Source organism: Bactrocera neohumeralis, chromosome 5 (genome assembly GCF_024586455.1).
Source record: "Bactrocera neohumeralis isolate Rockhampton chromosome 5, APGP_CSIRO_Bneo_wtdbg2-racon-allhic-juicebox.fasta_v2, whole genome shotgun sequence".
Taxonomy (NCBI): domain Eukaryota; kingdom Metazoa; phylum Arthropoda; class Insecta; order Diptera; family Tephritidae; genus Bactrocera; species Bactrocera neohumeralis.
The window spans coordinates 70384448-70412123 of NC_065922.1; the positions used below are offsets into that span (position 1 = coordinate 70384448).

A 27676-nucleotide genomic window follows, 5' to 3' on the forward strand; every position below is an offset into this window, starting at 1 on the left:
TTTTTAGTTAGTTGCAGTTAATTTGTTAAAAATTACGTCTTTGCCTACAGTTTACGCAGGAATTGCAATTATAAATATTTGTATATATCATGGACAAGTATATTCCCGTATTTATAAGAAATAAGTACTTGTCTCCACAAATAATAGAAACAACGCACAGTTCAGTTCAGTTTTTAAGAGAATATATACTCGTAAGCATTTGTGTATGTGATGGCTACTCAAAACAGTAAATGCAGAAAATTGTTCGACTCAGGTTGTCGGTCCATGTGAACACGTGTAACGTGTGAGAAAGAATTCGTCGATAATGAGGGTCGTTGTATTGGCTCAGACTAAGGGCATTTCCTCTAACCATTAAGAAAACTGTTAACGCCAACACTAAGCATGCATATTAAAATATATACATACATATATACCACGCAGATACTTACATTCACAACTAATAGTAAAAAGACAACTTTTTGTGAATTGCTTAAAAAACTACTATAAGTACAAAATTTATTTGTTATGTACAAAATACTTTTGCAATTATTCTAACTATTAATTTAATTGGTGTTCAAAACTACATAGTTAGTATGTAATGAAAATACTTTAAAAATCGATAACATTTACGTCTATTAACTAATCTAATTAATAATTGCCAACAGTTTAAAACTTAATATTCAATTAAGCTGTCAGCAACTGTTAAATAAAAACTTTAATAATATCATGCAATCTATTATAATTACAAAACTTTGTCACTTCACTTAACAAACTAAAATATTTAACAACAATCTTAAACAATTGCTTGTCTCTTCTTTTTCACAACTTTTTCAACATTATAAAAATACTCAAAAACCAATCATTGTAAACTTAATACAGTAAAATACACACTACGAATGAGGTACATTTAGATTATGGAGAATTCGTAAAGTGTCATATTCTGCAAGTCTAACAAAACGTACTTTACTCACTTGCTGTACTTAAGATAAATAAAACTCAAACACATTGTTCCTAAGTCATTGGGTTCAAAAAGTACATTACAGTCTGCTGCTCTCGCGTGTGGCGGGCGTATATTTGTCATGACCATTGTTCGACAACTGCAGATGCTGTGGAATCACCGCGGGACGTCCATTATGCGGCAGCACTTCGTCCACTGAGAACACAGAATTGTCATGACCGCGCATTTGACGTGTGTGTGCCTCCAGACCATCGATTTTTTGTTCGGTAGCTGTTGTGGTAGAATCTACGTCCTTTGGTTTGCCTTCCAATAAGAAACAGGTGATGAAGAAAAGCACTGAACCTATTTTAGCGTAGAGAAAATACAAAAGAGTTAGTAACGGATTGGCTATCGGTTATTGTTATTTACAATTCGAACTTACTTATGCCATAGAAGCCTGCATAAAAGATCATGAACGCCTCACGGAAACCGATCATCTTAGCAACTGGGTCCAACAGGATGGGCAAATTACCACCAACATTATTCATTACGAATAAGAACACGCCAATGGTTGAGGAACGCACTTGCAATGGCACAATTTCCACAACAATCGCAAACACGATACCGAACCACATTTCAGCGAAGAAGTAACTGCAACCCAAAGTAATCATAGCCCATAGCGGATCATAGTACACCGAGCCGAATGCGGGTAATGTAGCGATCAGCTGACTAACAGCCAATACTAAAGCACGTGAACGTATACCCATTTTAGCGACAATTTTATCGGAGACAACGCCACCAACAACCACACCGACACTACCAATACCAATGGTAACGGCGAACAACCACCAGCCAAGATCCACATCAGGGAAGTAAGCATTGTAGTAGAGATCAGCATTATAGGCAAAGGTCATGCCACCAGAGTGACGAATGGAAGCGGCAATCATCAACATAATCATAGCAGGATTGATGATCACTTTCCACAAACCAATCTTTTTGCCATCACTAGTGCGATCGGCTTCGCCAATAGCTTTTCGCTCCGGTTCCTTAAGGGTGGTGCCGGTGATCGCGGCTACCAATACGGCCAACACGCCAGTACCCAGGTAACACATACGCCAGCCGAGATTGAAGAAATTCGATTTGGTAATATAACGGCCCACAGGGAAAGCAATACCATAACCACCATAGATGCCCCAGTTGAAAATGGCCATAACAAGTGCGCGCTTATTTTCGGGGAAAATATCGGACATGATGCCGGTGGCTAACGGATTGCAGCCCGATTCACTGTAGAGAAAAGAGTTAAATCAATAAACATGCATATTAAATAAAAGTTTCATAATGTTGAAGGCTTACCCTAATGCCATGACCATACGCAACAGCAACAGCTGCCAGTAGGCACTCACAGTGCCTTGCAATATTATAGCGACCGCAAAGATTAAAGTACAAACTGTCAACATTTTGACACGATTGTATTTATCTGCGGCGAAACCCATAAAGACACCAGCAATTGTAAAGACCAATATGAAGGTGGGACCAGCAAGTATTTGATAATCAATACCCAAACCATTGTAGTTCCATTCGCAGTATGCGGTGTCATTCAGTGATAAAGCAACACAACTGCAATAAGTTGAAAGAAAACATTAAAGAAGTGTACAAAAAAATATTAGCTGCACGCTTTGCATACCTTTCTTCTTCCATGACTGCCGCACATTGCTGTGGTAGATCGTGACGTGTGAACATGGTATTATTCTGCTGACAAGCCTTATCGCCATAATCCAATTCAATGGCGGTCTGTTTGGAAGTAACACCGATGAGATAATGACCCAATTCGCCGAGTACATAGCCAATTGTGAGTACGGCCAACGCATAGGAGTTGTAGTAACTGCTTACTTTCTTAACTATTGGAACCATTTTCTGTCTTAAATAAGTGCTGAAAAATAAAGGAAATAAGGAAAGGACATTTAATAAAATGTATTTTAAAATCAGAAGTGGGATAAGCAAAAAAATCTGAAGTGGAATATAAAAATCGGATAATTTAAGGAAAAAAGGTGAAATGGAATATTATTAAAATTAGATGTCTAAATATACCCTTCACAAATAAAAAAATTTCCATACAAGAACTTAATTTGGTCGGCCCGTTTGTGTAAGCATGCTATAATGGCCCGACCTGAACAGATTGTACCGTTGACTTGGACAATAAACCATGCTATTTCATGAAGATAGTTAAATAAGCAAGTTTTCCATATAAGAACTTGATTTTGCAAGTTCGTTCAGTTTGTATGGCGACTAAGCTATAGTGGTCCGATATCGGCGGTTTCGTCAAAGGAGCTTCTTCTTGTGAAAAAAAATTACGTGTGCAAAATTCTATCGTAAAAGCTGAGGGACTAGTCCGTGTATAATCAATCGGATCGAGATAACTAAACCGACTCAGTTCACCGCGTTGATCATTTCTATCATTTCCCGACGTTTCCTTCTGGGCACTACCAACTTCGTGGCAAACTTAATACATACACTCTGTAGAGGGTATAAAGATGTACATTTCTAACATCAGCATTTTAAATCAACAAACGTTAAAAGGGAAGAAATTAACTTCATATAATAAATACAAACAAGCGATACATTTTCTCAACAAATTATCACCCAGAGCCCATAAATGGTTTAAAGTGTAATTTAAATATATTTGTGTTTAAATATCTAAATATACACAAAACCAGGCTCCGTCACTTGTCTACACTTTAACGTATTAATTGCCAATTGTGCTACAATTCCGAAATAGTAATTTATTATTATTTATTTGCCAACACAAATAGTCACGATAAATTGCCGCTATGTTTGTTCTCATCTACATATATGTATGTATGTACATAAATTTATCTGAAGCATATACATATCTATATGCACGCTATTGCTTGCTATATATAATATAATCCTTGTAGGGAAAACTATTTCTGTGAAATCGATCCATTAGAACAATTTACATAACTTCACACATACTTTTGAACAAAATATCAACACCTTTTACGGCCTAATTTGATATAATTAAAAGCTACATAGTGGCTGCCAAATTGGTGTTTACTACTAGAGCCGCGCTCAATATACCTTTCACTAACATATTTTTTTCCTACAGGGTTAATGCTTGTTTATACACTTAACAATGATTTATAGATATCGGCACTATTGTGATTTTGCAACGAATTTCTCAGCATGTTTTGTGTGTGTGTTTAAAAAATATTTCTAATAGTTGCACTCATTTTCAACGTGTGGTAATATTTTAATTGCACACTCTTTTTAGCAAACATACTTTTTTTAGATTCTAACTTTGGATATAGAATGTTTCACAAAGTTTTGCCGAAAAAACGTGACTGGTATTTGAAAGGTAGAAAGGAAATTGCTTTTTTGCACGTTATTAGCATGGCAGTTAGGATGTTAGTGCTACCATTTATGGAAAACTAAAGCAACGAAAGCAGAAAATTGATGGCAGTGTATAGACAAACATGTGACATTGAAATATGCAATTATTTTTTAATAGAAACATATGTACATATGTACATGGAAATGCTCGTAAGTGCATAGTGTACTTTTGCTTTAATTATTATTAATATTGTATATAATAATATATTTTTTATCGTTTTAGAAAAACTAGTCTTCTAAATGTTAATAACTAAAGCACTTTAATTAAAAGTAAACGTTTAAAAACATCTTTTAACATTTTTGGCTTGTTTGTATGCATGCACAAACATGAAATTCAAATACTTATGTACGAACTAAAACGGTTAAAAACATGTAAACAAACCATGTATTTTGTTTTTGTCTTTTTCTCGCCAAATTGAAATAAATGCCAATTTATTACTTACAAATTTGTCTACTCTTATTTTTCAGCGAGTTTTAATGTTTTTATTAATTATTAAATTTAAATTCAAGTCTTCAAAAATCAAAATACACAATATAATTAGTTGATGCTAGTGGTAGTAGTAAAGTGAATTTATTGTAATCGATAACAATTTAAGGTATAATACACAGTAGTTGGTAAGACGTGAGACCCGTGCAGGCAATAATTCAAGGGAAAGAAATATTCATTTTAAAAGAGATGCTGTTAATTAAAAAAATATTTATTCAGATATTATTGTAGGAAATATTAAATATTAGCATAATTTTTATAAAAATATTTTATAAGACAAAATATGCTAAAAAAATTGCCGTAAATAGCAGCTGCCATATTACTGGTTAAACAAGATTTTGGCAACACCTCAGCTTAGCTGTATAGATGTTTGTATATATACATGTACGTAAGCATGCACATACATATATTTAAGAAATAGTTAAATTAGTTACATGTGCTTCAAAAAGAATATGTTGAACTTGTTTGTATTTATGTAAGTAATAGTATGACATATTATTCCACGCCTAAACAAGCACGTGTGTGTGAGAAGTTTCGCCTAACATTGCTATTGTATGTTTCTTTATTTGCATTATTATTATTTTCACTATTATTATACATAGTATATATGTTTATATGTATGAGTGTATTTATGTTTTGCCTTTTCCACAATTCAAGCGGATATGCCGGCTAATGGATTTCAAATGTAAAACAATGTTTGAGTTCAAAAGCCAATTTGAAGGTTAGCGCGAAATAGGAAACTACGGTGGCAAAAAATGCACAATCACCAGCAGACAAACGCAAAAGAATGCATACTATACCACCAGACATAGCATTGTACAATACATAAAAAGAACAAAAAAGAAAAAACAAAGAACAAATTTGAAACATTTTGTAATTGCGATACCTTTCATTTAACTTATATGCATTAAATTAATAAAGCATTCATTGAATGAGCATAAATAAATTGTTATATTTCATTCTTTCATGCATTAAGCAGATACATCAATCGCAATTTGACAGCAAAGCTTTGGAAAAAGTGACAGTAGGAATGTTTTGATGTCATTATGAAATACAGCAAGTAGCCAGCAAAAAACAATAAAATAGATATAAGAAATATTATGAGATTGTCGATTCGCAATTAAGATTTTACTTAGATACTACCGAGATTTTATTTTGCGTTCTGCGGTTTTATGCCATTAATTGGCTTCGCGCACACAAAATGATTAATAAATGTTTCCATACACATTATGTGGTTGACATAAATGTATAAAATATTCCCAGAATAATGAAGCAGGAACCACAATTCTTTTAGCAAATGGATGAACCGGATTAAAATATGACCTATGAATTTACATAATAGTATAAGTAAAGTGTTTTGTCATTTAAATGTGCCATACGACTGTTTCTAATGGTATTGTTAAAGAAACTGAGGCTTATGCAGGTATAGAGACTAATAGTTTGCGATAAGAAATCTGCTCATTTGTACAAAAATCAATATACTATTAGTATTATAACGGCGTAGTTTTGAAGAAACTTGTTATGAAAAATATTTGTATGTTCTAAGCGCTAAATAAAAAAATGAAAACGTAAATTTTAATCGAAAATGTTTGAGAACACGAAGTATGCAAGCGCGAAAAGTGTTAAGTAAAAACATTTTTTTATTTATAATTTTAAACTTGAAAATAACTCTTTTCTATCCTGTATTTTGTACTAAAAATTTTTTGTTTGTTTTTTAATTCGATTTAATTTTCAGTAGGCTATTTGGGATTAGAAATTTTAAAATTATTTTAATTATTTTTAAAATTTATTTTATTATTTTAATTATTTTTAAAATTTTCGGCATTACAAAAAAAATCTTTTAAATATTAACTCAATAATTTTATATTTTTTTATTAATTTTGTGTTTATATGCAACCCTGATTAAGCAACAGGTGTTTGGGGGCCTTAAGTCTCATAACAGAGAGTAACTTAAGAGATTTTATACTTGCTGTCGTTCTTATGTTATATTTGCCCGAAAAATAACGAAACGAGATTGTTTTTCTAAATACTTGATGCCAAATCGATTATTTGTACCGTTATCCTGCGATTGTGTGAACGACTTTTTCCTCTTTAGAAACATTAGTGTGTGATTAATTTCGGAGAAATACAGTACAATTACAGAAGATAAATACTTAAAGTGAAAAGAGCAAAACAAGTAATTGATTTATGTAATTAAGAATATTATTTATGTGATTAAGAATCTTATGCGGCTAATTAGTGTACGCTTTCACAGTTAAAGTGAAGCTGACTGAACAGGTGAGTCAATTTCTGATCGATGTCGGGCATTTACTTATGTAGTTGTAGGGAAATACATATACAAGTATAAGTATATATATATATATATACCTAAATATATATACATATATATATATGTATATTATAATTACATATTTATTTGCATATGTAGAACAGTAGAAAAGTGAATGTTGACAGTCGAGTGAGAGGCTGTTGTGAGTCATTTTGGGCAGTTGAATTAAAAAAAAGTAGTGTATAAAAAAATTTAAAAACAAATCAATAACAATAATAAATGGTGTAAATTAATGCATTTTCACGCTTTTTAACTGTTCATTAATGATTATAAATTATTTATAAATATGTATAATCTACATTTTCATGTAAACGCCCTATAATTAAACTGTCAAACCAACACAAAATTGCCATATTGAAATCAAAATTCTTGATAATTTATATTTTTTGTGTTTTGCATGCATTAAGCCAGACAAGAATGCACAGCACTGACAGTTTGTGCAACAAGTCTGTCATTGACTTTGTCTAAGAATTTCAGATAATCGCAAGCGAACCGGTTATTTTACATGGTCCATGGTAAGCGCCTTGAAATTGCATGACTGCATGAATCACTATGGCTTCAACACGAAATAAGCACGTGCAAAAGAAACAAATATTACTAAAAATACGGCGAAAAAAAAAACAAATAAAAGCAGACGCTGCAGCAGCACAGTCAAAACTGGATGCGAAGTTTGGGGCATCCCCTACAGTGAAAGAGAGCAAGAGTGGCTTTAAAGACGCGCGCTAAAAGTAGACGCGGCAATCTGTTTTCAGGCTAAAACGAAGCTGGTAGACCATGCACTTGGAGCTTGAGAATGACGTAAACGTAAAGTAAAACAGAAGAAAGACATAAGGAAACACACAAAATACATATAACAACTGATGAAGCTTATGGAAATTAACTCAAGCTAATTTTAGATGCGCTTAATGACTAAAAAACTGATGTATGTATATATGTACATATGTATAGCAAGTTTTAGCTAGTGAAGAGTTTGCAAAATCATTTATGGTACATATGTATGTAGTATACATATATATTTCGCTTTGAAATATTTATCATTTACCGCCTATATTGGATCAATATTGCATATACATACATATGTAGCTGCAAAACAAGCTGACCGATCGAAATCAACTCTTTGTATAAAAAATTAATTATTTGACAAGATATCTACCCGAAATTTAGCATGGATTATTATGCAGGGCAAGGCTTTAATCTCCGAGTAACTGCAATACAAGCTGACTGAACAAAATCAAGTGCCTATATAGAAAACTTTTCTATTTGATAAGATATCCTCACGAAATTTTGCACGGATTATTGTTAAAGATAATGCTACAATCTATGCACAAAATTTTTAAGATCGAATCACTATAGCATATAGCTGTCATACAAATTTAGCGATCAAAATCTAGATAAAGATGTTTTTATATCCTTTAATGCTTTAAAGAATGCATCTCTAAAGGGTATTACAGTTGAAGTTAACGAGTATTGTTGTTTTTCATATATTTTTTAATCATTTGTTTTTTTTTTTCAATTCATAAAATATCAAAAATTTGATTTTAAGCTTGAATTAAAAATTTTTCCCATTTTTTCTTATTAAATAGAGATTATGATTTAATTAGAGCGTTTCAACAAAAATATGCCGCTTTATCTACTAATGATCACTTCCAATGCCAGGCATACACTACTGTCAACTTGACTGACATTTCGATTAATGTGTTGTGACAACCGCGCTATTACGATTTGTCTTTGCAATACTTTGTGAAATATTTTTGCAGCATGAATTAGCATAAAAGCGCAACTGCTTCGGTAAAGCTAAATACGTTTCAATTGAACTATTAGAGTCAGTAGTGATTTAGTGGAAATCAATTAGAAAATTGTTGTACTGCTAAACGCTGACTGCGAAATATGTCAAATTGACGTCTAAATGTAATAAAATTTTCAAAAGACAACCATAAATAATTGAAACTAAATTTTAGGAATGCGTAAGTAATACAGTGACTACATAACTACATAAGCCTGCATGACTGCAGCCTACATTAGAAAATATAGTTCTGTAAGTGACTTGTTTACAGTTATTTAACATGCAGCCGACTACTATCTTGACACATTGCATTACTTACATACATATATGCATTTAGACGGAATACTAAATACGCAGAAATTAAGGCACAAATTATTTGCAAACAAGTACAGTCTTGCATGCACGAGAACTTTAAACGAAATGCACATAAATTAGCCCTCAAACCGGTTAGCCGTTGCGGTAGTGCAAATGTCGTTACGGTCAAGCACTTTGCGCACTTACTTTAACTGTTTTAATAATGCCTTACAATACAGAGCAAATTAATTCGAAATAATTGTTGTTGTTTTTTTAAAGAAAATTTTATAAATAAACAAACTTACAGCTTAGCAACAATTGCAAAAACAACTAACCGGAGAGGGCGTGTTTCTTGCACCAGACATATAATTTTTCATTTTTTGCTGTGGCAAAAAAATATGCGCTGCAGCCAATTTTCACACGACACATTGCAAAAGGGAGCAGCGCCGAAAAAACAAGAAAAACGCTAAATTAATTAGCTGCTGATTTTAGTGCAAAAAAAGTATTTTGGCCATGCATTTTTAGCTTGCTCATTGGTAGATATGTAGGTAGTGGCCAGCTGCCTTTAATGCACACAAATATGTATGTATGTATGTATATGTATTTATAACAAAAGTGGCAGCACAGGAAGTTTGTAAAAACAAGGCACGGCGACTTTTATTTTCATTTTTTATTTATTTTTTTTTTTCAATTTTCTTTTTTTACATTTTTTTTTTAAATTTTCGACTTCTTTCCTTCTTGCAGTACGCACTTAATTTGTGTTGTTTCTTGGCAACCTGTTTTGCATATGCACTTAAGTGCAATTGATTTATATGAGTTGCCATAAAATTTAACGATCTTAAGATAATATAAAGTCAGCACAAATACAATACCAGTTTTATTGTCTTGTAGTTTTGCTTGGCATATTAGTGAAAAGTGGAGAAATGCTACTATAAAGATAGTTATAATGCTGTGCGTTAAATTTTTGATGGTCGGTAGCAAAATTAAAATCAAATTCTTCTATGAAAACTTTTTCATTTGTGAAGAATATTATAACCAAAATTAATGGTTTTTCTTGTTTTCATATATTTATTAACCAGAAATTTAATTTAATACTACTTTATTAAAATAAAAAATTTTGAAAATTGTTGGAGTGTATTCCTTACAAGTATAATTTTTCACAATACTGTAAAATACCATAAAATATATTTATTTATTATAATTTCTATAAAAATAATAGCCAAGCTATCCGCTATATTTTTTATCACGCTAACTCAATCACAACAATGAGAAGTGCGTTGAAAAGACTTGCATAGGCAGTTGGCAACGCCAAAAACGGATAGCTAAACAACAAATGTCAACATATAAACATGTAAACACGTAAATAGAATGTAATTTTTTAATTGAATTATATGAAAGTGTGGCTTAATGCACACAAATTCTTAAGTGCAACTAAAATAAGGGCTTTTTCGAGTGCTAGATAATTGCCTACATTTTAAAACAATTTAACAGACAATTACAAAAATATGTCTATGACAAATTAGATGCAGCAGGTGTGCGCTTTAAACATTTACGAGAATTTCTAAAATTCTACTAAAATGCAACAATTTTCGTATAACTTTACATATTCTCTCACCTATTTCTCTTTAATTGTATGCTAGTTATAGCTTTTTTTAAGTGGTTTATCGCACATATGCAATCACTTGAACTTAGAGTGCTACCGCGAAATGCAACCGCCGCCAAGGTTAACTGGTTGTTCCCTGCTTGCAGCAATACAACAAATGTATGTACATGTATGTATGTTTGCTTACAGCACAATGTAAGAATACATTTGAATAAAGGTGTTTAGCAAACCTACATACAAACATGTGCCTATTTATTAGCGGCCAAATGCTGGGCAAATTGTAGGCAAGAAACAATTAATAGACATAATAAAATACGGCTTACTTTTATCGGTGTACATATGTATGTAAGTATGAATAAATGCACGCTTGTAAGTACACATTATAATTTAAATAGCATTATAGTTAAACAAGTTTACATATAAGCAATTCTGTTATTTTTATAACTTCAGGCGGCGCATGCGCGCATTTTTACATAGGTGGCACAAATATTTGCAGTATCATTTATTAGTACACACAAATATATTAGATTTATGGCAACAGGTGGGCAAATGTGAAACATTGCATAAATAAAAATATTGTCGTGCCAGACAATGCACACCGGATTCACAGCTGTTTAGCCAGATGTGGCAATTTCACATTTATAATTGTTGTATTGAACGGTTTGCATTTATATTTATATATGCGATTGAAGATCTTTAATATTATATAATGTTTATATATTTATTAATGAAATGCAGAATGTTTGTTAATGAATTGCAAAAATTGCACGCTTAGGGCTGAAAATAAAAAAAATCGATAAACGTGAAAGTCGAAATGGCAGGTGTGCATGGTTATGACAAAGTATTTGAGCAAATGATTAGATAACCGAGAGATGCTGAGTTTGAATAGAATGTGCTGAGTGATTGTGCATTTGATTTCGAAATTGTTAATGTACAAAAAATAAAACACGAAAGTATATAAAAAAACAACAAAATAAAAGACTTATTTGAAAGTATTTTTTTTATTAGCGAAGGGGATTATATGTATGTAGGTTCGGTGCAATCAAAGTTAACGTTTTTTTCTTGTTCTCAAAGTTTTTACTTAGAAAATTTAACACAAGTTTTAATTTGCTTAACCAGCTAATTAAAATGACTAACTGCTTAGAATTACAATATTTAGCTAGAAATTTACGATTTCGCAAAATTAATCTAAGGCGTTGACTGGTGGCTGCACAAAAAGTCAAGAGGCGTTAAACGATGATCAAATGCACTTTGTCTATACATACATACATATGTATATAGCACATTTGCATTTGTCGCAAACAATTAATTAAAAAGTGAGCACCGTTGCATTAGTCAAACAGTAAAATATAGTTATATTCAAATGAAACGTCTTACGTAGCGCTTAATCGTTTGCATATTAGTTATGAATATGCATTAACTGGGCATATGCTTAACATGAAAATATACGTAATGTGCAATATATGTACGTAAACATATTATTGGTCATATAGAATGACTTTCAATTTTTACACGTATTTCTTGTTTTCATTGCAACGCCTTTTAATAAACTCGTAACTCTTTCTGTGTCATTGTCTGTGCTAACGATTTGATTACATAACGTATGGATATTTAGTTAGTAACGCTCAACGCTTGATTAGCGTCCAACTTTAAACTTATGTAGGTATGTATATATATTAGACCGTTACTGATTAATATTCATAATTATGGAGTACTTGTAGTTATAGTTCGTAAAAACATATGTATGTATGGAGTTATGTAGGTTTAATGTTATGTTAATGTTCTGTACTTTTTCATGTTCGCTTAATTACACTATATTTGATTTCTCTTTCGTCAAATCATTTGAAAAATGCAAAATATGTATGTTCTATGTGCTGTCTATGAACTAAAGTCCATTCAAATTAATTTTTGATTTTTTTTTTTTGTGATTCGCCACAATTGATTGTTCTAAATGTCAATATGACAACAGTAGTTGTGGAAAAAAAATATAAGAAAAGCCATTTAATTTTGCTTCAAATTATTTTTAAAAACATCTTTAAGCAATGAAAATTTATTAATTAAAAATTTAACCATCACTTCCGCAAATGTTTACTTTTAAATATTTCCCTTTACTGGCGCCACCGGTACGCAAGCATTCAAACCATTCATCGTGCAATTTAAAGTACGCTAATTGCAGTTACCAAATATAACAGGAAACTTATCACATGTTTAAAGTGACAGTCGGCAGCATTTTGGGCGCAGACAGCGTTTTTTAAACACTTGTGAAAGTGTTGATTAGTAACTTTGCGTTATTGCTTTCAATTAGGTGGCTGTTGTTTTTGGTGAAAAAAATGATAAAAACAAAAGTTTGCATATTTTTTATGTATGTGAAAATATAGTTTTCGTCTTATTTTTAAATATTTTTCAATTTATTGATTTTTATACATACATATATTGTTTTATTTCTAAATTTTTATTTTTTTATATTTTATTTTTTTTATTTTTTTTGTTGATTTTTTTGTGAACAAAATCAATTTATTATTAATTAATTTATATTTTGCAAATATGACAAAATCGTTTTTAGTTTATTTTATTTTTTTTATTTTAGTTTAATTTAATTTAATTTCTTTAATTAATTTAATTTAATTTTTTTAATTTTTAATTTTTATTAATTAATTAAATTTATAATTTTATGTTTTTTCATTATTTTAATCCTTGTTTTTATTTTCATATTTTTTTCTACATTTTTTAATATTCTTTATATTTAATGCATTTCATGTTTTTTCATTATTTTAATCCTTTTTTAGTTTTCATATTTTTTTTTATGTTCTTTATATTTAATGTATTATTTGCAATATTTCTTTCTCCTCTAATTCTGTTAAGTGTGTACATACTTTAAGTTCACACATTCTCATTGTCGCTTTGAAACTGCTTATCTGTCACTTTATTAACCTTGAGTTAATGTTAGACATTTATATGTATGTGCTATGTATAAGTTTCCGAACAACAGCATAGAACTGAGGGAACACTAATTTAAATTGTCGCGTACACGCAATGTTTATTAATGAAATTTTACCAACCAAAGCTGACAGCCAAGAAATGCATCGACTACTGATACTCTAAATCATACCGTATAAGCACATACCAACTTATTAAAAATACACAGTTAATCATGCACATTGTAGATACGTGTGCTGTTAAGTATGCAACGCGTGCTGCTGCAGACACAAACTGTACATTATTAATTACCACGTGTTCACACTTACTGCAGCTATACTGACATGCTGCCATAAATATGTACATACATACATACATGCAGCAAGTATATAAAACTGCAAAAGTTGTGCCTCTCACATATACGCATACATATGTATACCTACATTCATAGATATGTATCTAGCTTTTAACCGTTGTCAATTAAAATCCATTTATATTCCTAACACAAATTAGGCGTAATGATCCACATATGTAGTTGCAACTTGCACCTACTCAGTGCTAAGCAAAGTTGCTTTCGTCTGACAGAATTTTGTTTACAGCATTGCACTTAGCAGCTGATTGGTTATTAATCAGCGTTATTAAAACGAAATATGATTATTAGTAAAGTTAGCAGCATACGTTGCAAGCATGTGTGTAATACCAATAAAAAATTGTAGGTAAAGTAGTATATTTGTATGTACTTATGTACCACATTTCGTGTAATTATTTATAAGGACTGGCAAATTATCGCGTAATTAACATTATCGGCTATTAAATGTTAGTTTACATTTTTCAAAAAATTTGTTAAAGGAATTGGCAAGGTTGATTGACAAATACTCGATTATTTACGGATATATTTCATTAACGGTGCTTCAAACAGTTTTAAAAATTTAATTTTAATATTAGTCGGCAAAGTTGTGTATCATTTTTATTTTATATATTATATTTATATTAAAATGTACATACATACATCATATATGTAAGTATTATGAAAAGGGTGTAAAATGCACTACACCTGGCCAGCAACACATTACCGCTGGTTCTAGTATTTAGCTTTCTAACGATTATCACTTAATAAGCGTTTAAGTATAATGATAATGATTATTTCTTTTTTTGTAAAGAACCAATATAAGCATAAGAGCAAATAGCTTTAATTACATACTAATTGGCTTGCAATTGCTGCAAAAAAATATGTTAGTTACAGCATTAATTCATAAGTTTTTACTGCTAAAGAATACTCGTACATAGAATTACTATTATTTACAAGGCATATAATATAGAATATAATTGTTAGTTTTTGCAGCAATTCATTTTTTCCAGTAACCAATTTCGAGTTGTAAATAAACTGTGCGAAATATGCTACTTACACACAACTATGCATTTTCATTATTTCCCATTAATAATTTTTCATAAATTTTAATAGTTAATGTGAAACTAATAAGCAAGTATAGTAACGAGTAGTAGTATGTTATAAATGTATGCAAAAGACAAACATTCACAAGCGTAGTATATTTACTACCCCATAATTATATGAATGACTGTTGTTTTAATCCGCGCTCTTAATACAATTAAAATATTTACACTTGTAAAATATAACACATAAATCAAACACATTTAAATTTATTGCTTGTAATTAATTTTTGACAGTATGTTGTAAAATACATATTGTATTGTTTTCAGTCGGAACAACAGGTGAATGATCGAAGCTAATTTCATTATAGTTGGAGTAATGTTATTAAACCTTTGAATTATTTAATTAAATTACAACAAAAGTTTCTTAATGCTTTTGTTTTCAATGTGATTAATAAAATAATAGACACCGTTGGATAAAATACCTGAATACACAATTTTGAAAAACACGTTGACTCTGTGGCAGTAGCGTGCATTTCATGTTTACTTAGCGAACTTTTTAATTTATTGAGCATTAATTAAAATTTATAATTTAAATGCAAAAGTAGTTTGCGAAAAGCTTCAGCAAAAATATATGCCTCCCGACTTAATTATGTTAATGAATATTTATGTGTTCATTTTCACACATAACCACAGCCAAAAATGCTAATTTTCATTTACAAACATGTGAAACACATAAATTATAAAATAATTTTAATTAAAATCACATCAAATCAAACTTATGTTCTCACAATTACTTTCACTGAAAATAAATATTTGAAGCCAGTGATGAGTGACAACAAAGAATTTGGCAAATAATCGATTATTGCTGTAAAGGCTCGATGGAGTTGTAGAGTTTTAATTATATAGAAAACAAAAAAATTTATATTAAAAACAAAAAATATTCAGAAATAATTTAAAATAAATTATATTATTAAAAATCTGCTTCAATTGAAAAAATAGCATGGATAACGAACATTTTTATTGAAACTAATTTGGATAGAAATTGCATAATTGTACTTACAACTCGCTACTTTTGTTAGTTAATATTGCAAGCCATATTTACATTTCTTTGTATAAATACATGTTAATGCAAAAAAAAAAAAAAATAAAACTACATAAAAAAATTAAAATAAAAAAAAATTTATGAAATTATTACTTTATAATTTTCGCGATATTTTTAAAAAAATATGACATAATAGTTTCATAATTTTATGAACATATTTTTTTTAGTTTTTATTTGTTTACTTTGTTTCATTAAATATTTTTTACAACGTCCACAATGTGCACGCATAATTGCCAGTTTAATTCACCGACTTATTTGCACAGTACATACATACACATACAATCATAGAAACAATAGTCATTACGCCTCTAACTCGTTTATGAGTAGATCGTTTGCTCGGCAAACATAACAACTGTCAATATTTACCACATTTTTTACATGACAAATCGCTTAAGTGAATTGTGTGCGCTTGCAATAAAAAAATCAGTGAGAACAAATAAAAACTGATTGCTGGACGTGTACAAACATGCATTTGTTTGTATGTTGCATGTTGGTATGCAAGAATTTTGTGATGCTGGCAAAAAGTTGTGCAATAAAAAATGTTTAACTATCTATGAAGTGTGAATTAGCAACATATACTTATGATTTTAATTACTTATTTAGTATGGTTATTTTGTTTTTAATGTTTCATATACTTATGTATGTACAACATTTTTATTGGTGCCAATGCGCAAGCAAATATAAACAATTGGCTGTGCAAATTTGAATTAATCGGGCGTAAATGTTTGAAAGTTAAAGTTGCACATACAAACATATATTTGGAAGAGCATGCATAAAAAATTATTTATGTGCAGCTCATACATACATACATATATGATTTGATTGTTATTAGCCACCTGTTTAACTAAAATTAATTGTTGCTTAATTTTTTTCAATATTTAAATAGTAAACGCCACAAATTTCCGTATAATTCGTTAATATTTCTATTGTTACAGTTAATAAAGTGTAATTATTTTTATATGCACATAAATAGCATAGCCATGTGCGTATCTTAAATCGTGTAATTATAAAATTTGCCGGGCTTAGGTAAACGTCCGACTGACCATGATTGTTTGATATAAAATAAGCCATTAAAAATGTCTTGTTTTGAAGATGCGATCACAGTATATATGGAGAAGAAGTACTAAAGTTAATAAAATCTAAAAATATTTTAATCTTTTTTAATACTAGAACATAAAAAACCGCAATCGAAATATTTTTAATGAATATCTTCAGCTGTTAAGCAGGAAGTTATATACATAAATGTTTTGTGTATAAGAAAAAAAAAACTTGAATTGAAGAAATTTTAAATAATAAAAAAATAGTTAAATAATAAAAATTTTTAAATAAGGGCTTTTCAAAAAAGTTGAACAAAAAAATCTTAAATAATCAAAAAAATAACTTATCGAAAAAATTAAATAATTAAAAGAAATTTAAAATAATTAAATTGTTTTACGACATTTACAAAGAAGTTTGAGTATTTAAATAAATATTAAATAATTGAATCATTTAACACTAAAAGTTCTAGTCGGTAATTCCGATTAATAAAATAAGGAAGTTAAAAAAATATTTTTATTTTTGTGCTCTTTGTCTTTGGCTTGAATAAGATAGAGAAGTTAATAAATTTGCTTGTGCTTTTATAATTTTTGCTGCCGTGCTTCATTAAATTCGACGAGCGTTAAACACTTTTTGCAGTAGCTACATGCTTACTGCCTCTGAAGGCTAGGGAATGACAGTTCACTGCCCGTTAGAAAAACAAAAACTCACTAGATCTGAGTGGGAATATTTAAACACATGTAATAAAGATGCAGTGAATCAATAAAGTTTACATACACCTAGTTCTATTAAATTACGACACGTTTATTTGTTTATTCATTCATCATTCATCATTCATTTATTGATTCACTGTATATTAACTATAATTTTATTTTCATATAAGTTGATTTAACCTCAAAGTGTCAATGATAATCTAATAGATTATTGAGAATTAGCATATAAAATTCCAAGTCATGATCGGCTTGTTCAGATTCTTTAAGATTGCACTAACTTAAACTAGTGATTTTATTGCTATATTTATTTTTGAAATATGCAAATAAATTTAAAAAATTAAAAAAAAACTAAATAGTAAAAACAGCAATTAATAACTTTTGCATAGCAATGAAGTGACAGGAGCGCTCTTACTTTCATAATTACATAGGCAGTAGCAACGAAAACTCATTTGCATAAATGAGCCCTTTCACAAAAATAATAACAATTAGCGAGCGCTACTTGAGAATAAACACGAATACATCTAATAAAAGCAAGAATATTTTCAAATATTTGATTATAATAAAAACATAGTCACTATAAAGACTGTGAGTTTTACTTTCAAAACAAGACAGGGTTCACTTCGGGCTGCAAATAATTAATGCAGCATGTTACATAGTATATAAAAAATGTGATGCGCTGCAATCATATTGCGCAAACAGATAACTATTTCTAAATTAGCAATAGCAATTTTTTTATAAATAAAATGTCTTTAAAATATCTTTGCTGCATTTTTCAACGTTTATATTATGATGTGCATATTCTCCAAACCATGATGCAACAAATGGCAACAAGCTTTAAACATTAATCGTGACTTTATTTGTCGAATAAATCATATTGTTGTTGGATAGCAATCAGATACAATCAAACATGACGCTCATCGCCTGTGCAATTAATTAGTTGCAATGGAAGAAAAACGAACTGTTTCGTTGCATTAGAAACGACATAAATAAATAGTGCTAAAACACTTCGTGTTTTGGTGAAATTATTGTTAGACTGTGGTATAATGTCGTGTACACACGTACTTACTAATTTCTAAGCAACTTTGTGTTGCTTTCAAAAATTGTTTGTGATGATATTTAAGATATTCTGACGCAATAATTGCTATGAAAAATTATAGATATTGCACAATATTACGAAATAATAATTTGATTATTGCTATTCATTGGTAGAAGTCAACAAAAAAGTAAACGAAGTGTTCATTTAGTGGCAATGTGGGCGAAGCTTGACCCTTTTTAAACAATTTAGGCAAAGAATTTTCGGAAATATAATATCAAACTGACAAACAATTTTGGTATGCAATTTTTCCATACTTTTTAAACTATTATATAGACAATTTTATCAAAGAAGTTTGAAAAATATGTTTTTATACTAATTAGGTAGGTAGGTAGGAGTGCAGCCCTATCGGGCTCAATTAGCACTTGATGTGCCATTTTGATACACTATTCGAAGAACCTCCTATATCTGCTATTACGTTTCACCTTCTCTCTCAAACCATTTTGAGGTTTCGATGAAACTACTTATGTCCGATATGCTTTTGGTGGAAATCCATTCAAGATTTGGTGCTTGGTGGATTCCGAGTGTTTTGTGTCGGATCTGTGCTAGAGCTGGGCATTCGCAGAGAAAGTGGAAGATTGTTTCCTTGTTCCCTGCTACTCCGCAGCCACGGCAGATATCGTTGTAGGGCAATCCCATTTTGGACGCATGTTCCCCAAATGGCCAGTGCCCTGTTGTGGTAGCTGTTATTCTGTAAATACTTTTTCTTGACCTATTTAATAAATCATTTGTTCTTTTCCTGTCATATGTTGGCCATAATTGTTTAGTTATGACGCGTTATACTAATTACAAAAATATATATTTTTCAATTTTCAACAATGAAATTCACTAAAAACGTAAAATTTTCACATGTATTTATATAAATTTGCACACTTTGTATCTGCTAGTCACTTTTACATTCAGTTAACAACTTTAAGTATACATATGTACATACATATATGCTTTTCTATTCCGAGCTATATTTTCCATACTAAACGTTAAAACCAGCTCCTTAATTATAATATAAAAATGTGAAAGCCGAAATTTATATTCAAATATAGCCATGCGCTAAAATTACTGACACTATTGACGCCAAATCGTATAAAATTCTTGAATAAGAAGAAGAATTTATTAAGCAGTTACGCCTGTTGGTGTTAACTAGTTTTTGCAGTTATGATTTCATATTGAGTTTATTTTCTGGTTTACCATGTATTTGATTAATGAACAATTCTGGGTAAATCAAAATTTTTAAAAATAAAAAATGCGCAAAAAACATTGCATGGATGCTCTCTGGTATTTATTTTTGTGTTTGCGGCTTGATGTTTTTGAGATAGTGTGTGAGTAAATATGTAGATGTAGAACAAGACTTTGAAGTCATTATCTATGACCACATACATGCATATGTACATATGTATGTTTTCTATTTTTTGTTTTATTAATTTAACTTATTTGTGTACATATATAGGTGTATATTTAAGAGAAAATTATTGATTAATATTAAATTTTAATTTTTTTTTCAAAAAATACATTTTTTAAATGATGTTGAAATTCTTAAAATGATATGAATCAATTATTTTTAATGTAGTTAAGTTTATTTTCACAAATTATTAAAAATATTTATTTTTAACTGTAATAAATTGCAGTTATATGTAGGTATACATACATATGTATATACATACGTACATATGTATGTGCATATGTAAGTTTTATATGAAAAAAAATTAAAGAAGTTGATATTTTCAAAATCGAAAAAAATTATTATCAATATTAAATTTTTTACTCTCACGTTATAAATATTTAAAAAATACCACAAAATTTGTAATTCTTCAAATATTGCCGAAAAATGTACACTTTTACTTGTTCTCAATATGAACTATCTTCCTTTGGCATTATTTAAAAAAAATATTTATAATTTAAAACTTTGAACCAAAAATTTGTGGAAAAATATGTATGTAAGAGTTGATAAAACAGGATATACTGCTTTTATTACAAAACATATTTTTTTGCAATTTTTTTATTAAAATTATGAAAACATATTTTTATTAAAAATGTATCTCAAAATATAAGTCAAACATATTTATTTTATTTATTATTTATAGTTTAGAATTGGTAAAACACTACTTCACTGCTTTTATTAAAGTAGATGTTTTTTGTTAGCAAAGTTTGTATTTTTAAGTAAAACTATAATAATTCGTTTTGCTAAAAACTTTTTTAAAAAATTTAAGTTCACAATTTTTACTTCAAATACTAATATATAAAAATTTTTTTTTATTTTGCTTTATATTTCATTTAAATAATTTACATATTCAAAGAAATAATTCTTAAAAAAAATAGAAAATATTTTAAATATAATTTAATTTTTATGAAATTTGTGGTAAATTTTAGTTATAAAAATTTACTAAAAAATATTTAGAATAAAATATTGACACGATTGATATATTTTTAAATTTGAAACGCTTGAGTTAAAAATTTAGCTGGTTTTTTCATCATATTTTTTACGCTTTATTTTAGTTTTGCTGGATTTTCCCCTTAATTTTTTCTTAATTCGTGTGATTCAAAAATTCTAAAATATGTAAATGTTTTTACCAAAATAACACTAAATGTACCAATATTTACGATTTTTTGTCTAATAGTATTAAAAATTGTCTGTGCACTAACCTTTGATTATTTTCCAAAAATATATTTATTATTAATCCAAGCTTTGCGTTAATTTCTTTTTAAAAATTCACGCAAACTTTAACACTTTATTTGTTTTATTAAATTGCTTTCGCGTTGTTTGTGATACGAAATGAAGCGCTCTCGTGAAAAAATACCAAAACAATTTCAAATGCGTTAGAAATATTTTTCTTATCAGCGTTTACGCTACACAACTAACCGCGACACTCAATTCAATTGACTTCTGCTGCACAATTGTTTATAAATATTACTATACTATCAACTTAGACGCTCAATTAGAACTTCTGCGCGTACATATGCGACGTTATTAATTAAAACTTATATGTACACAATGCTATATTATCGCTGAACCGTCGCGCAGACTCGAAACACCGTTTATGCGGAACACCGTCCGCTTTGACTTTTGTGAACAGAAGAAACTGAACTTGGACGTCGCTGTTCACTTATAAAGGAAAAATCGCACGACGCGATCACGGCGCCGCACCAGCCGACCGCTTTAACGCGGGGGTTTATCATTGTTATTGTTGTTGTTATTGCTATTACTGCTGTTGCGACCGCGTCATCTTATAGTTCAGCTGATTTTGATTGTTTCTTAAAATTATATTTTTTGTTTTTGTTGTTTTATACGATTCTTGTTTTTGCGCCTGCTTTTGCGTAAAGCCAACACACTTTGAATTCATATTATTTATATCGGAAAGAACATTCACTGTGCTTCAAACATGTTCGGTATGAACAAACGTGCGAAAACGTGATTCAGCAGGTAATGAACTTGTTGCTGCTGTTGACGATTGGCTCCGATTGTTGCTGCAAACACATTGCTGCTCATTGCTGGTAGACGGCAGACAACGAGCACGAGCCCACTCGGCAACAGCACGCGCTTGGGCGAAACTGCTATTTGTGCACTTGTTTGTATGTATGCAACGCTCACCTGTGCTCATGCTCTTGACTTTCCTTGTTATAGTAACTAATTCTGTTTTACGCATGTTTTGCTTTGCTTTTTTACTTTTTTGTTCAATTTTTTTCACTTTTCATTACTTATCGCGTATCTATTGATCATTTGGCTTTGTTTATTTACTTAATTTATTAGTTGTCAGTTATGTGCGTGTCAGAAGTTCAAACACGCCTTTCTCCTACTTATCGATTTGTAATCGACTGCTAGGAAATAATTATTTAACGTTTGACCCGTTGAATTATGGTTCACATTTAGGTATTTTAGTTGTTCTACAATTATTATTAGCTTATTAATTCAAAAAAAAATTAAAAATTTACTAGGAAGTCTAATTAAACATAAATTACACTATAATATGTTCTCTATATCTTTCTCTTGCGTTTTAATTAGCCTTATAATATATGCAGTTAAGCATTTGCAACAACAACAACATTATCTGAGGGTTAAGTGGGCGTATGCGATACGCACATACGATATTCAAATACTTTCGCGTAGTAAAAGTAAGCATTGAAAGAAGGAAATGAAGTGAACAAGGTTTCAAACAAGGTAATTAACCATATTTTATTTTATTTAGTAGTTTGAGCTACATTTTACTTGAATAATATATTATTAGTAAAAAATTGTAATATAAAATTTCCACCTTGGGAGATGTTTTTTCGTACAGAAATACAAAATTTAAGCCTTCCACAAAGCAGCTGATCAATTCAGCGACTTCCGAGAAAAACAAAAAGTGTATTAGTTTATATCTTTATTGCTGCTTTTTAGTATCCTGTTCTGATTGGAAACGTATTTCAGTGAGCACGTTCTGCATCGAACGCAGCAAATGGTAATCAGAAGAGGCATAATCTAGGCTATAAGTCGGACGAGGCAAAACTAAAAGCTAAAATAGTTTTTTAACCAGTCTTGTAACATGAGGCTGGCCACATTCATGATGGAAAATTATTGTCTCGTGTTTACTCGCGAACTTCGGGTATTTTTTAGCAATCGCTCGCTTCAATTCGATCAGTTTTTATCGATAGCGGTCCTCATTAATGGTTTCAGTTCGCATTTCTGACATGCAAAATCGTCTCTCAACGTCTTGTAGGGGGAACTAGTTATCTACATACATAAATATGTATATACGGAAAAATGGAAATATAAATATAAGCTTATAGGGCTGATTCAATTGTGAGACTATACTTTAAAAGGCTGTAACTCAAAAACTATTAAAGAAATCAATTCAAAATTTCAGTATGTTCTTTTATGTTATACCTTTAACTTAACGAAATATGAAAACAGGATTTTTTTAATTTCGCCATAGGATTGTTTTAAAACGCCACCAAAGTCTAACTTTAGCAGAGTCAATCAAGATCATCAAGAGGTTCGACAAGGTGAAAGAAGCCGCAGTGATACGTACATATGTACATACTTATATTGTTGTTATTGTAATGGCAGAAAATATTCCGCATTTTCCTCGTTTTGACAGTCTTTACTCCGGTATAAGTCCGGTTCCATTCTAGTTGCGAAGCCCCTGCTGTTTTAAGTACTACAATATGTTCTAAATTCATTAACGACGTCATCAAATAAATAATTTTTGGTGCACAACATAAAGCCATGTTTTGAAAAACAAAATCTGTTAGCATAGAAAGCATAGAAAAACTACCAACAAATCTTTACGTCAGTAACAAATCTTAAATGCTGGCTACACATCGGACGTAGTCACATTTTCTTTACCGGCGCGTAAAGTTTTAGCATCATCAGCTAAGCCACCACATAATTAACTGTTTATACTCGTATATGTTTATAAATACATATGTACATATATGTAAGTTATTTTTGTTTATAAAATTTATGTGTCTTCTGCTTTGTTTTGTTTTGTTTTGTTTTCGTCTTTGCGCAGTTTTGTTCAGACACATTTATGCATGTTTAATTTTGAAGTTCAACATTTCTGAGATATTTTAAATTTTAATAAATTAAGTTTGCTTAAAAAATAACAAACAAAAAAAGCGCCTCTTTCTTTTGTTTTAAAGTTTTTCTGGCTTACCAACTTGTTTGCTGTAGTCGTTTGCGCTTTACTTTACTTTTTTACATTTTTAAACGGAAACGCTTATTTAAATTTTTATAAAAGCATTTTTCTTGCGGTTTTTTATAAATATATAAATGTGATTTTGTTGTTGTTTTTTCACACAACACGGGGATGTTTCCATTGCGGTTTCTTCCATGACTGTCTGTCTGTGCGTCTGTTGTCTGGTTAGCGATTTGCTGGAGTACGACAACCAGATTTGTGGGTTGGTCCATGACGTTGAGTGAGTCAAGCGCAAGCACATGCTAATAAATATACTACATACACACGCATTTTTTGATGTAATTGTACTGTTTTCAACTTAATTTTACTTTCTTAAGCATTTAAATCGCAATAAAACCGCGACTGCGTTAAAAGTTCATTAATCGATTGTAGAACTGATTGATTTTTCCAATACAGATTTGCTGTTACGTGCTACGTTCATATCGATTAAGCTTATAAAGTGTTTTAATTTGTTAATAAGGGCTTCAAGAAAATAAATTAAAATTAAATAATATGAATTACACAGAACCTGTCACTAATTGCTATTAACTGGTTTGTAGGTTCATTTATATAAAATATTCTATATGTGTATTTAAGATGTTTATAACGTAGATATTTTTATGTGAGGTGACACGTATATACATATACCTTCCATTTGTAGAGAAAAATAAATAAATAAATGTGAATTATTTTTAAAAATAATTTTAATTTCTACAACACTCATTCAATTTAATAGGCACTTTTCGGATGCCAGGGCGTATGAGCAACTTTTTGGTAAATATTAAATAACGGAACGGTATGATATGACATTACATCTAAACCGTACATTGCGTGCTTAATTATTAACATTAAGTTAATTATTAACTAAAGTTTTATAGTGAATTTTAATAAGTTTTATTTTCAAAAATGACAAACTTTTGAGTAAATATGTATTTATGTCTTGACATATAAATTTTCGAGAAGCTTTAAAAATTTCAAGAGAAATGCCTTAAATGCAACTCTACAGTTTGGTGGGTGGAGGAGTCGAATTAAAGTAGTGCTTAAAATAAATATTAATTAAATTAAAAAAATGTATAAACAAATAAATAAAAATTAAAAAAAAAATAAATAAATAAAAATTAAAAAAAAACATAAAATATAAAAATTAAAAAAATAAAAAAACAAATTAAAAAAACTTTCAGGGTGAAGTAAGTTTTTAACGCACAACAATGTTGCAAATTTTCTATTCAAAGAATTTTTAATTAAAAATTAAAAATATTTAAATATACATAAGAGAATTTCTTCTTCTATGCCATACTTTAAATAAAATAATCAATTTTCAATCCCAAAAATTTCAAAGCGGAAAAATAGGAAATTTAATTTTAAAGATGATATAAAAATTGAGAATTGCTATATTTTTGCTAAAGTTTTTTTTTAGAGAAATTTCTATTTATACTTTTAAAGGCTGTGGAAATAATCTTTCTACCCTTAGATTTTGTTTCAGAGTCGATGGCATTAACAGCTCGTACTGTTATATTTTTAAAATTAGGTTTAATACTACTTTGTGTATTTCTCCAAATAAAAAATAAAATAAATATATATGTATATGTGTATACATATGTATGTATGTACAAAAGTAAAAAAAAAATAAATTTAATTAAAAAAAAAAATAAAAATAAATTTAATTAAAAACAGAAATAAATAATGATTTTTGATTGAAATTGATATGTATATTATTAAAATTATATTTATATTTTGAAATGAGAAGTATTGCAGCTTCTGATGAGTCACACAGCGTACATTACTTTCTTCGCATACAAATTATACATTTACATATGTATGTATGTATGTATGTCTGTCCACATGTAAATGCATACATACTCACAAACAAATATAAACATATTTAGCTTGCAACTTCATCGCTTATCGTTACAACATTTATTGCTATCTAACATGTGACGTCACTTTGTGCGCGCAAAGATACGAGTAATTCATACGTATGTAGATATGTATGTATCCATAACCTATATCATGGCAACTAGATAGTTCACTAGATAGTTATTGCTTTTGTATTTTTAGGATTGGGGACAGCGCTAGTCTTGGCCATTGGTTGGTTCACCTCAATTTAGTCACGCTTGACTGACTTCGTGATTAAGTCTAGGCGGCCGTTAGCTAACACCATGCGTGCAAACACAATACTGGCGCAGTGTTGAGACACTGCTGCCACCGGAGCCGGCTGATTGTCAACAATGTGAGAAGAAAAAAAAAAAAAAAAAAAAAAAAAAAAAACCTGCTGCCACAGCCATTGTGGCGGATTTACAAAAACTACTTGCACGTAGCACACTACAATAAATAACTCTCCATTTCATTGCTCTGTGCTTTTTCTTCACTTTTACGTTTTTTATTCATATTTTTTTACGCGACATTATGTTATGTTCTTAACGCCGTCATGAGCATGACCCCCGTCAATGTGGCATATAAGCTGCATTTAGCTTTACATATGTATGTATGTAGGTAGGTATGTGTGTAAGTAGCAATTAAGTTGTGCCTATAATTGCCGCAAATTGGTTTGCATGCTTAAGCGGATGCGATTAAACGTTATTTGCAGCATAAATTACGCACAGTCACATACAAACTCACGCACACACTTATACACACATACATATGTAGACTCAAAATAGGTGCATACATCACAAATTAAATAATTAAAAGATTTTAATAACCAGCTTCAGCCAACAGTTCATTAAGCAATAAAATTTACAAATTTATAAAGAATAAATAAATTACTTACGTTGCAAAAATTCTGCCATGACTCAGTGGCTGCGTAGAAATCGCATATCAATTAGCATCATTAACTGCAAAATACGCGAGATTTCGTGCTTTTGGGAATTCCCTCCAATCTCCAGCATGGTTAAATGAATGGAAGTACGTATGTATAAACCAACAAAAAAAAAACAGAAACGTCATAGCGTTCC

At 30.0% G+C, this 27676-nt stretch overlaps 1 protein-coding gene across 1 annotated transcript; it reads right to left on the reverse strand.

The window, feature by feature from the left end:
- Positions 1-805: 805 nt before the first annotated feature.
- On the reverse strand, positions 806-22152 carry LOC126759590 (putative metabolite transport protein HI_1104). Its single transcript, XM_050474463.1, has 5 exons — positions 21712-22152; positions 2601-2846; positions 2270-2533; positions 1359-2200; positions 806-1279 (listed from the first exon to the last, which is right to left on the reverse strand). Exons 2-5 carry the CDS (start codon positions 2825-2827, stop codon positions 1017-1019), a joined length of 1596 nt encoding a protein of 531 aa, XP_050330420.1. The 5' UTR covers positions 2828-2846; positions 21712-22152; the 3' UTR covers positions 806-1016.
- Between the last annotated feature and the right edge of the window lie 5524 nt (positions 22153-27676).